The sequence below is a fragment of the Syngnathus typhle genome, linkage group LG6, assembly GCF_033458585.1.
Source record: "Syngnathus typhle isolate RoL2023-S1 ecotype Sweden linkage group LG6, RoL_Styp_1.0, whole genome shotgun sequence".
NCBI lineage: Eukaryota > Metazoa > Chordata > Actinopteri > Syngnathiformes > Syngnathidae > Syngnathus > Syngnathus typhle.
Genome location: NC_083743.1, coordinates 4257005 through 4268964, shown reverse-complemented (window position 1 = coordinate 4268964; position 11960 = coordinate 4257005). Strand labels below are relative to the sequence as shown.

Here is an 11960-nt window from a genome sequence, read left to right as displayed (position 1 = left end):
TCAGTTTTGGTCACACACAATGTCATCAGGAATATCGGTGGACAGATTCATCACAGAACTACGTCAGAAGAGCAAGAACTGTGAGTTTGGAAGACATGAAGATGACATGATAAGGGATAAATTGGTGTTCAGCATTAGTGATACCCATCTGAAAGAGAGACTGTTACGTGATAATGCACTTACTTTACGCAGAGCAATGGAAACATGTAGATCAGCAGAACTCGCCAAGTCACAAATACAAGCGATGCAAGCGTCACCTGTTGTCCATGATGCCTCAGTGGATGCGTTAAATAGAGCAAGAGTGCAAACACGCAGCTGGGACAAGAACAAACCAAGCTACAAGAAGCAGGTAATGACTGTGTGCCGTAAATGCGGAAACAAGCACGAGCCTCGTCAATGCCCAGCTTACGGCGCTGTGTGTCATAAATGTGGAAAAAATAACCACTTTTCAAAGGTGTGTAGGGGTGGCTATGAGAAAAATAGCCATTGTAAGACAAAGACTGTAAACAATTTAGAAAAAGAAATGGACTGTTTATACATAGGCATGATTGGAAATGGAACCAAGAAAACAGCACACCAAACAAAGGACACTGTATGGCGCGAAACAGCCACGATCAGAGGTGTTGCAATTGACTTCAAGCTGGACACTGGTGCTGACGCTAATGTGCTGCCCAGGCAGCTATACCAGCAGCTACCAGGTCCCGTTCAGCTGCGTCCAACAAAGACTATGTTGATAGCTTTTGGAGGGGCACGCCTGACAGCAGATGGTGTTGCATCTTTAGAATGCAGAACGTCTAAACGCAAGGCTGTGCTGGACTTCCACGTGAGTAGCCAAGCAGACAAGCCAATTCTAGGAGGGGAGGCTTGTGAAGAGCTGCAACTGGTGAAGAGGATGGGGTCGCTCGCGGCAAAGGCTCCACAACAACAACAACCGCCAGCCACCAAAGAGGAGCTACTACTAAGATATGCTGATGTATTCACAGGATTGGGGGAATTTCCTGGAGTTCATCACATACACGTCGACCCCAGCGTCACTCCTGTGATTCACGCATGCAGGAATGTACCCCTCTCCATCATGGATGCGCTGAAAGTGACAATCGAAGACTTACAAAACAGAAAAGTGATAACACCGGTGAATGAACCAACAGAATGGGTGAACAGTCTTGTTGCCACTAAGAAAAAGAACGGGTCGCTGAGGGTGTGTTTGGATCCTTGCAACCTGAATGAGGCAGTCAAGCGCCAGCATTACTCCATTCCTACTCCTGAAGATGTGCGCAGCGGACTGGCTGGAAAATCCATCTTCTCCATCTTGGATGAGAAGGATGGGTACTGGCAGATCAAGCTAGATGAGCCATCATCTAAGCTCTGCACCTTCAACACGCCGTGGGGACGCTTTCGCTTCCTCAGGCTACCATTTGGGATTAAGTCGGCCAGTGAAGTCTTTCAACAAAAGAATTGTGAGACCTTCGGCGACATTCCAGGTGTGTACGTCATAGCAGACGACATGATTATAGCAGCATCGTCAGAGCAAGAACATGATGAAATCCTGCAGAAAGTAATGGAGAGAGCAAAGTCTGCCAATGTGAAATTTAACAAAGACAAAATCCAGTTCAAAGTGAACACAGTAAAATATATGGGACACATCATCACGGCAGCAGGACAGAGGGCTGATGACGCCAAGATCAAAGCGATTGTCGACATGCCGACCCCGGACGACAAACAAAGTCTCCAACGCCTGCTGGGAATGACAAAATTCCTGGCGCAGTACATACCAAATGAAGCCTCACTCACGGCACCCCTCAGACAGCTGCTAAAGAAGGACGTAGCATGGCAGTGGTGCCCACACCACAGCGCAGCACTACAGACGCTGAAGTCTACCCTCACACAAGCGCCTGTTCTGAGGTACTACGATCACAAGCAGCCGCTGACTCTGCAAGCAGATTCCTCAAAGGATGGGCTGGGAGCCTGTCTGCTGCAGGATGGCCACCCGGTGTGCTATGCATCAAGAGCGCTCACGGACACTGAAAAAAGATATGCGCAAATCGAGAAAGAGTTACTTGCCATAGTGTTTGCTGCTAAAAGGTTTCACCAGTATGTTTACGGAAGAACAGTAACAGTGCAGTCTGATCACAAACCTTTGGAGGTCATTGTGCGCAAACCACTGAGCAAAGCGCCAGCACGGCTGCAAGGGATGCTTCTACAACTACAGAGGTATGATTTGAATGTGACATATACACCAGGCAAACACATGTACATCGCGGACACGCTCTCACGCGCCACAGCGTGCAATGACAGTGGCAATCTCAATGAGAACCCTTGTGATGAGAGAGTTGTGTATGCCTTGGAAGCCACAGACGCGTTGAGTAACGAAACACTTAGCCAGCTGAAATCAGCAACGGCAGCAGATGGCGTGTTACAAGCTGTATGTGAGAGACACTTGAAGGGTTGGCCCATGAAAAAGAAAAGTCTGGACAGTAAACTACACAGTTACTGGCCAATGAGGGACAATATCAGCATCGTGAATGACATTGTGATGGTCGGAGACAAAATCATAATACCCGAGTGCTTCAAGAGAGTGATTTTGGAGAAGCTGCACCTTGCACACCAAGGCGTGCAGCGTACTAAAGCTAAAGCGAGAAAAGTCCTTTACTGGCCTGGCATGACACGAGACATAGAGACAATGGTGGAAAAATGTGTGCAGTGCCAGCAGCTACAGCCCAGACACCAGGCTGAGCCACTCATTCCACACCAGGTTCCTGAACTGCCATGGATGAAAGTTGGAGCTGACATCTTCGAGCTGCATGGTCAGTCATACCTGCTGTTGGTGGATTACCTGACAAAATATCCAGAAGTGCTCAACCTGACTGATAAAACAGCTCGCACGGTGATTCAGAAGATGAAGTCTGTCTTTGCCAGACATGGGATACCTAAGGAGGTAGTGAGTGATCATGTCCCATTCGCCAGCTATGAGATGCAGTCATTTGCAGCTTCATGGGAGTTCAAGCTCACACACTCCAGCCCAGGTTTTCCCTCTTCAAATGGAATGGCGGAGCGGGCCATAAAGACGGTAAAACACGCGCTGAAGAAAGCAGTGCAGACTGGCACTGACCCACATCTAGTGTTGCTGTCGCTGAGAAACACACCGGTGACAGGACTAAACCTGACACCTGCACAAATGTTGATGGGTAGAGTCCTGCGCAGCACACTTCCATGTTCCAGTGCTGTGCTGAAACAGTCATCCCCACAGCATATTCTCGAAAGAATACAGGACTTGCAGTCCCGGCAAAAGCAACACTACGACCAGCGTGCAAAGCAACTGCCAGTGCTGACCCCAGGAGACACGGTGCACATGCAGACGCGACGCGGCTGGGAGCCAGCGGTTGTCATCAGGCAGCGAGATGAACCACGCTCCTACACTGTACAGACACCGGCAGGGAGGACACGCAGGAGGAACAGGCGACATCTGAGAAAGATACACCCAAGCCTGTTCAAAGACTCTCACCCTGATGAACATTTGGACTCTGAGTTTCAACATACTCAGGCTACTGCAACAGTGGACTCACCACCACTGGAACCGGTACCACGCAACCCTTGTCCTGTGCCTGTGGACAGTATGCCCACATGCTATACCAGGAGTGGCAGAGCAGTTAGGCGCCCTGCCAGGTACACTGAATGACAAAGTGATGTTGTTACTCAATGTTAAGAAAGAAAGTGATGGAGAAATTAAAGTGTGGATGTTTTGTGTTTATCGTGAAGTGTTATAAAATGTTATAGGTTCGGAAGGAAAAAAAAAAGATTGTTGAAAGCCATTAGGGTTGTTGAAACATGATTTGTTTGTAATTGATATATGCATGTCGAAATTGTGATCAATGTTGATACCAAAGAGTTAAGGTAACCGATACTAGATAAGCTACTTCTCAGTTGGAAAAGAGGGATGTGGTAGATTGGAATCGAGCACTCGGTGCTCGACTGTGTGGTCTGTCTGTATTGAGAGTCGGGGAGATGTTGACTGAGCGGGCAGTAAAAGATCGACTTGTACTGCATCCTTGCCTCCGTGTATTATTGGTGAAACAACCAGTAAGCAACCCACGGTTAGTGACAACACTACAACAGTGTATCAGAGCATAAAGCCACAACAATCACCCAGCCCTACTGTCACAACTCTGTTGCAGGAATTTTGCAGGCTCTGCGTGAAAGCGCCTATCGAAGTTGCGGAGCTTAACATTTTCACGGGATGAAATATACAAGCAGAAGCAATACATCGTACGTTGCTAACATTGTTACGTTCACTCCTCTGGGGGTAAAACCATGTGCGCTAAAAGCGTGACAAATGAGGCACCTTTAAATATTTCCACTTAAAGCCGTACTGTAAGCAAATACTGTTTTTTTTTGAGTGTTTAATATATTTACCGTATATAATCTAATTTCTCTCTCTACATCTCTTGTCAGTTTTGTACATCCTCATTACAAGAAGGTCTTCCCGTAAAACGCGGGTTCTCTTTACAAATACGATACATGTACAGTACATAACAAATATAGATCTTTTTTCCGTTCTTCTTAAATTTCCGTTTCGTATACCGATTTGCGTGGGTGCTCACTTTCAGGCAACCATCAGCTTTGACTTCTCATCTGTGGCATGTTTGCGTGATTGAAAAAAGTATTTAAAGGAAAAGAGAGCTCGTAAAGGGGCCTAACAGTACCGAACGATTTGGCCTGGATGCAGGCTGCGCTTTAAAAAAAAACAAAGAAGAAAACAACGGTCATTCAATGCACTGCGACATCGCGACATTCATTTCCTGTACAGCGAAAAACGTACATTCATTATCGGCTAGTGTCAGAAAATTAACAAACATACAGAGTAGTAGCTGGAAAGTAATGTATGGTTGTTGAACAGTCGTGCTGTTGGTTGCGGTTGAGCACAGTGAACCCCCGAGACTTGGACGGAAGTCAAATGTGATGTTTTAGGGTGGTTTGTTTGTTTTCTTTGGCTTTTTTTTTATGTATCCATAATGATAAGCCAAAGAAACAAATGAAAATGACAGTAATAAAACATCAAAACAAAACATTGCCAAAGACATTTGTATTTTCAGACTTTTTTTGGTGGAGTTGATGTTAGCCTCAGTTGCTAGCGCTAGCTGCTAGTGAGCCGCCGCTACTGTTTCTGCATTTACAGGGAATTACATATTGAGGGACACAACAATTCAATGCTCTACGAATCAACGCAATGCTAATCGTCATTAATTATGCCGTGCTCTCGTTAAAGTTTCCATGCTAACGTTTTTATGTGTGTCGCTAGGTGCTGCTTAGCTAGTAGCAGACTGTCTAGTCAAGTCTTAGATGTGTGTGATCAATAATATCTATGGACTTGGATCATTGTTTATTAAGATTGTGAAAAACTATGTTGAACCTCTTTCATAACTTGAGTCCCGAGGGTCCGCTGTATTGAATTCATTGCTTTTAGCACTTTCCAGCTTTATGAGGCAATTGTATGCTTGCTAAATTTCTACTGAACATGCAGCACCTTTACTCCGTCTGCATGAACTTTTATTTATTAGTTTATTTATTTGCCTTTTTTTCCCTTTTGGTAGCCCTGCGCATTTCACGTCTACTCGGAAATGCGCGGTGAAAACTATAAAAAGCCAACAAAGAAAACAAAAAAGGAGTCATGCTTCCTCTCTGGCATAAAACAGAACAGTAGTATTGGAGTCCTTCCCGACGAGACTAATGCGAGAAGGCGACGGAAAAGGCAAGTCGAAGCTAGAAAAAAGACAAAGCGCAAAGGCAAAAAAAGGCACCTCCAGATGTGCCACCAAGTGAAATTCATCCTTGTCAACATTTTACGATTGGTCACCCTGTTCGTCTAAAACCTCCCGACCGTCGGCGAGTCCGTCCTCGTAACATCGACACATTAAGACACGGTCTCAAGTGGATAGTACCGCTAAATAAACACAAGCTAATAGCGAGAACCATACGCTAGCTAACGTGTCGGGGAAAACGAAACAAAAAAAAACGAGCACATCGCGTGACCCAAACCTTAATATTCTTTTTTTTTTCTTCTCCGTATGTAAAAAGGTCAAGTACGTACAGTATACCACAAGAATTACAGCAACTCTGCGTTTACTCTGAGGTATATTTGGTGGTAAGAACCCTGTGTTTAAATACTGACACTATTTGTATTGTAGGAAAAGTTGGTGAGTGGTTGCACCGGGTATAACAGTACACTGTATCACTGGAAAAAATATATGGAACCACATTGCCCGCCCCCTCTCGCGTGAGTGAAAAAAAAAACGTCTTTATTACTGTAGTACGGAACTTCACTCCCTTGTTTTGACTATTTATATACATGATATATCTTTTCAAGTGAGATGGAGGGAAGCCAAACTAAACGTTCATGTACTCACGTCGACGCCTCCGTTGGAACCCCCATCAGCTCGAGAGATCATACGAAAGCTATCGGGTTGATACTAAGATTGGGTTGCGGTGGTGGGGTGGGGGGCACAGCGGGCTTGAAATGGAGTTCAACAGCTTGGCAGGCCCCTCGGGTCAGCGGAGGGTCCCGTAATTGGGGCCCTCCGAGTCGGCGCCGGTCAGGATGCCCGTCTGGTCTTCCTCGGAGCGCCCGCGATGCAGCAAGGAGGCCAAATAGAGATAGGGGTTCTTCTTGGTTTGCCGTTTTCTCGTCCGGTCGAGTAACTCGTCCCCGTGGGGGGTCTGACATGGCTGCTGGGTCTGAGAGGGAGTCGCACCTGAGATGGGAGGGGTGGGGGAGACATCTGATCTAGGATCCGAAAAACGATCTTCACCGATAATGACCGAAACTTACCGGTTCTCCTCGCAGAGGTCGCGTTGTTATTATTGTTGGTGGCCACTCCCTTAGCTTTAGTGATACAGTGGTGTAGCAATGCCGGGAGACTCTCAGACCCAGCAGCAGCATCGCTAGCCCCACCTAGAGGCTCCCTGAGAAGAGGAAACAGAAAAAGAGAGAGGTACACCACACGGCGTCCTCGCATTAATCCAACACTCGGAGCCATCGTAGAGTGAAAATACAGAATAATGGCGGCACACCGGTCGCACTGCTACTGAGTGGTCTGAAAAACTCCACAGACTATATTAGCACTGACGGATGATAAGCGTTAGACACAACCAGGTGGGACAATAAAAGACGGAGAGGAACAGTTGACACACTTGAAGCAGTCGTTACACAAAGGACTTGATTCCGGCCGTCAATTGCTCGGATTGAAATCTACGTGCAGTGTAAATTTGTTGCTGATACAAATCACAATTTGGTTCCTGTTCATAAAAAATAATATGCCATGAGGGTTTCCAGCCTTTACATAATGACTGCTTCAGAAAAGCTAAATTGATCACTTCCTATTAATGGAAAAATAAAATAATGACTATGTCTTAATAAGGATGGACAGAGAATAAAAAGGTGGCAGATTAGCCAAAATATTTCGATTTCATGATTGACACACCTTTTATGGAATTGATCCTTAATTACACAGATAAAATCATTGGAATTGTATTTATTAAAAGATTTGAGATGGGGAAAAAAAGAAAAGTCTATTCTAGTGAAATCACGACATGTGGGCCGGCATCTTGTTGGCATGCAATGTATCGAATGGCTAAATTCTTTGACTAGTTGCTGTTAGAAGTCAGTATTCCGCTTAATGACAACCCTGGTATGGAAACAGTGAGCCGAAACTAGTATTTAACAACTAGTAGCCTGTAACTAGTAGTGGCATCTTGTTAAAGCTTCACATACTTTTTTTCTTTTAGCTGTATGTGCTTTGTGATTGGCTGGCAGCCAGTTCAGTCTAAAGAGTCAGTTGTAGTCAGCAATAATAATAATAATAATAATAATAATAAAAAATCCTGTCCTGCTCTGCTTTGATGTCCATTTGTACAGTTCTTGTATTGCAGAACAAGAACAAATTGCAAACCAGCAAAATGGCCGCCCACATGCGCTTAAAAGCCCATCCTTGGAACACGATGGATAGATACACCTTTAATAAGTACATTTCCAGTCTTGACAAAAAAGGATCGAGTTGGTGTAGTTTCACTTGGTTAGAGCTATTACAACTTATTGAGCTAACATTTAACTCATTCATTGCCAGCCCAGTTGGAACGGATTTTTGACGTGTTTAGCCGTCCATGGTAGTGAATGAGTTAAATTGAGGCTCAAAGTGGAGCCAAAGGGCCGTATTGAGTGGAGTGAGGTCAAGTTTGTGGAGCCCCACATGGATTAACTGATCTTTTTAGGGATGGCGTCCATAGCTTGCTGCTGTAGAGAGAGAGAGCAGGTATTAGCAGAGAGGGGCGGAGACAAAACCGGTGTGGGAGGGGGATGGGGTCACGGCGTGCTGGCTTCAAGCGCAGCACGTTTTCCATATAGACACGAACACGGTACAGCACATGTCGATCGACATGAACACTGCGGCACAAGAGGCTTCACCATGCCGACGGGAGGAGATGGCAGGAAGAGGAAAATGGCCGTTAAGAGGGACGAGTCACATGACGGCAAAGAAGGAGGATGGCCATTAAAAAAAAAAACGGTCACATGACGGAAGGAAGGAAGGAAAGAAAGCACAAATGTGAGAAAGAAGTCGAGTTCGTCTTGTTATTTGCTTGGTCGTATAGAGAGAAGTTTAGAGAATGCATGCATGGCATTTTGCACATGGAACAAATCTTTAAAGGGGAATACTCCTTTCTATCATTCAAGTGCGTCCTCTATTGATTCAAGGCTGTTTGTTTTTCTTTTTTTAAAGATTATTTATGCACAGGTAAACATGTCAAGCAAAGCCACTGGCAAGCCTTTAATGGCGGCAACATGTGCCGCGGCAGGCTTACTTTGGCCTTAAGACACAAATGCGCCCTGCGGCCATGATGATTACAGTATTAGCAAAAAAAAAATGGCGCTCACTTGAATCCAGCACAGAGGCACCACCCAAAGCGATTCCCCTTTAAAGGAGAGAGTGATTCGAGCCCTCCACCTGCTGACCCCCTCCCCTGTCAAACATGGGTCCGACCCTTACCTATTGCGGCGTGGTGGGCCGGGTCACAACGCTGCCCAGATAGCTGAGATCAATCAAAGACAAATCAGGTAAGACCCTCGCCCCGCTAGCAAACAGCAGCCTTATACACTGCTACAACTTCCCCCGTCTGGAGACCATTGAAACGGACCAGCCGGTCGGTCCTGGCTCGATGCTTGGCGAAAGGGGCCGCTAACGACACGGGGGCATATATACGACATTTTTGTAACTGAATTACCGCGTATTAGCATGTTTTTGGAAACAAATCCAAAGTTGTCCTTTCCGTAGGCGCGCCCGAAGAGTCGTAACCGAGTGGCGAGGTAATTTCTTCCGAATGCAAAGATTAACCAAGGTAACCGAGGACCATCTACCGACATGAAAATAAATCTGAAAATATACAATTGAGTAGTTCACCATTGATATTGATATTTTGGTACGCTTATTATCTCGACAGTGGTATCTATAAAGACAATTGTTGTAAAGACAGTTACAGTAATTTACTATTTCTATCTGTATTACACCTGACGGCAACAAATTTGCGTTTAACTTTTATACTGAGTTTCAAAATTACTTTTACCTGTAGTAATCGCTAGAATGCTTCAGAATGGTTTCGCTACATTTTGTTTTATGATGTATATGAATCTCTATTTTATGGGTCAATATTATCCACAAAATGTGCTATCAAAAATACATTGCCGATTTGAAATGGACTTTTTCGCAGGACGAAGAGATTAATTAAGATATGCGTGCTCAATGCTATTACATGCCTTCTGCATATTAAGGAACAATATGCGTCCTAATTACATCTTAACGGAGCCATTGAAGTCATATTGACTTGGAAAATATAGAGCAGACAGGGAGAGACTATTCTCTGGTGGAAGGATCACCTACCCTGAGGCTGAAACCTGGAGCTGGGAGGGTTCTGAGGGTAGCATCTCCTCCTCTGTCCTTCTCTGGGATGGCCTTTGCCCGAAAACGTCCCTGCCCTCCGACGGGGGAGAGGGGGACTGCGAGGGGTAACTGGCTGCCGTGGAGGCGTAGGACATGTGGGCGGCGTGGTAACTAGGGCCGGCCTGCTTGCCGCCCTGACTCGGAGTGGGCGAGGCGGTCAGGGAGGACCTCCGGGAGGCGGCGGCCGAGGTCTGCAGGCTGAGCTCGGCCATCTCCAGAGACCGAGAGGTGCGGAGGATGCCGGAGCGTGGAGGCGGGCGCACGAGAATATCCGGAGAACCCGGCTGGGTGCTAAGCGGGCTTTGGGAGAGCGGGGACAGGCGGGAGGGTTGGAGCACTAAGGGGGGCAGGCCGGGGTCAGCTCGGCGCCCCGCCCTCGGGCTGAGCCAAGACTGGGGGCTACTACTGGGGGCTGTGCTTGGGCTCCCTGCGCGGGCTGCCGAGTCAGGGTAAGGCAACACTGGTACGCCCACTCCGTGGGCCGTGTGTCTGAGCTGGCCGAGACTTTGGGCCTGTTGCATAGCTAAACGCCTAGCCGGAGGCCCCGGGGGCCCGGCTCTGCCCGGGGGAGCCACGGGGACCTCCAGCTGCAGGAGTCTCGGGCTAGTCGGATCCGTCATGGGAGGAAGGTGGAGGCGACCGGGCGGGAGCGAGTGAGAGGCGTACGAGGGCGGCTCGGCCATGTCCGGAGGATGATGTAAAGGATGGTGCGAGGCGAACATGAAGCGTGGACCCTCCAGACCCAGGAAGGGTAACGCGTGAGGCTGCCAACTTTCAGGTGAGCGAGGGGGAGGGCTGCGAGACAGAGAATGGCCGGAGGCGGTGTACTGATGGTGCTCCATCTCGCCGCTCTCCTCGGGGATAGAGGGATAGCCAAAGGGCCCCTCGGCGGTGCCCGGCGGTGAGGACAGAGCGGAGCTATGCGGGCTGACGTCGGGCATGTAGAATGGCGGCGGGATCCCTGATTCGATGCGGCTGCCCAGATACCCATAGAAGGGGCCCTGGGGGAAGCCCCTGTAGCGAGCGGACGGGGCCTGCCCCGAGGCGTGGATTGCGCCGCCCTCTGCGAAGCTCATACCTTCCATGGCCCTGTGCAGGTGGGGGCTGTAGGTTGGGGGCTGCGTGGACTCCAGGCTGGAAGATGTCGGGGACAGCTGGGGCCGCAGCGTGGGCATGATGGGCGGCAGAGGCCCGGGGTCGAAATCGTTCTCCTCGTCGGACTGCCGGAACTCGGGGTACAGGTCGGACTCCTCGGCGAAGGGGAAGCCCTGGATGCGCCGAGGCGGCGGGCTGGTTTCCATGACGAAGCGGCCGTCGGGGCCGCGGCATATCAGCTCGATCGGCGTGGTGCTTTCGGCCTCGTGCTTGGAGACGCTGTACTTCTTGCTGGCTATGGCACGCTTGGTTTTCTTGTAGAAGGAGAGCTCCTTGTCCTTGTCACGCTGAGGGCTGGGCAGTTTCCTGACGTACAGCCCGGGTCCGTGGGAACCCTCGGAAGAAATGGAGCGAGGCCGGGATGGTGGCGAGCTCTCTGGGCTGATCTTCCCTGATGACAATCTGAATGGGACAGAGACGGGGCTTTGTTAAAAAAAGGTAATAGCCAATTCGGAGGTGCTCTGAAGCGCCTTGTGGGATTGCTCACGTATCCGCAAAAATGGTAAAGATGTAAAAGGTCTGTGTGTAGCCTATGATAGATTTTTTTTTTTTTCCAAGGACACAGAAGATTTTTTTTTCAGCAGTTTCCTTCAATATGATTTTCAGGGTGACTGGATCTCTTTTTCTAGCAGTTATACCAAAAGCGTGTTTTTTTTTTTTTTTTTTAAGATGCAACAAATGATTGTAAAGACAAGCGTATGGCAACTTGAAGATGTCAGACAGCTAACAAACAAAGCAGGGATGACACACACACACACAAAAAAAAAAGCCTCAATCTGCCCACACCAAGAGCGGCGTTACGACGAGTTGCTGTGCGTGTAT

At 47.9% G+C, this 11960-nt stretch overlaps 1 protein-coding gene across 3 annotated transcripts in view; it reads right to left on the bottom strand.

Annotated features, from left to right (window-relative positions):
• The window catches only part of igsf9ba (immunoglobulin superfamily, member 9Ba), a 43069-nt gene continuing 31109 nt past the window's right edge, over positions 1–11960 (bottom strand). For all 3 annotated transcript variants that reach the window (XM_061281350.1, XM_061281349.1, XM_061281351.1), the window contains 3 exons: positions 9924–11540; positions 6824–6957; positions 1–6746 (listed from right to left, as the gene is read on the bottom strand). In XM_061281350.1, the coding sequence (XP_061137334.1) occupies positions 6544–6746; positions 6824–6957; positions 9924–11540 (1954 nt within the window). In that variant the 3' untranslated portion in view covers positions 1–6543. The remainder of the gene's footprint in view (positions 6747–6823; positions 6958–9923; positions 11541–11960) is intronic.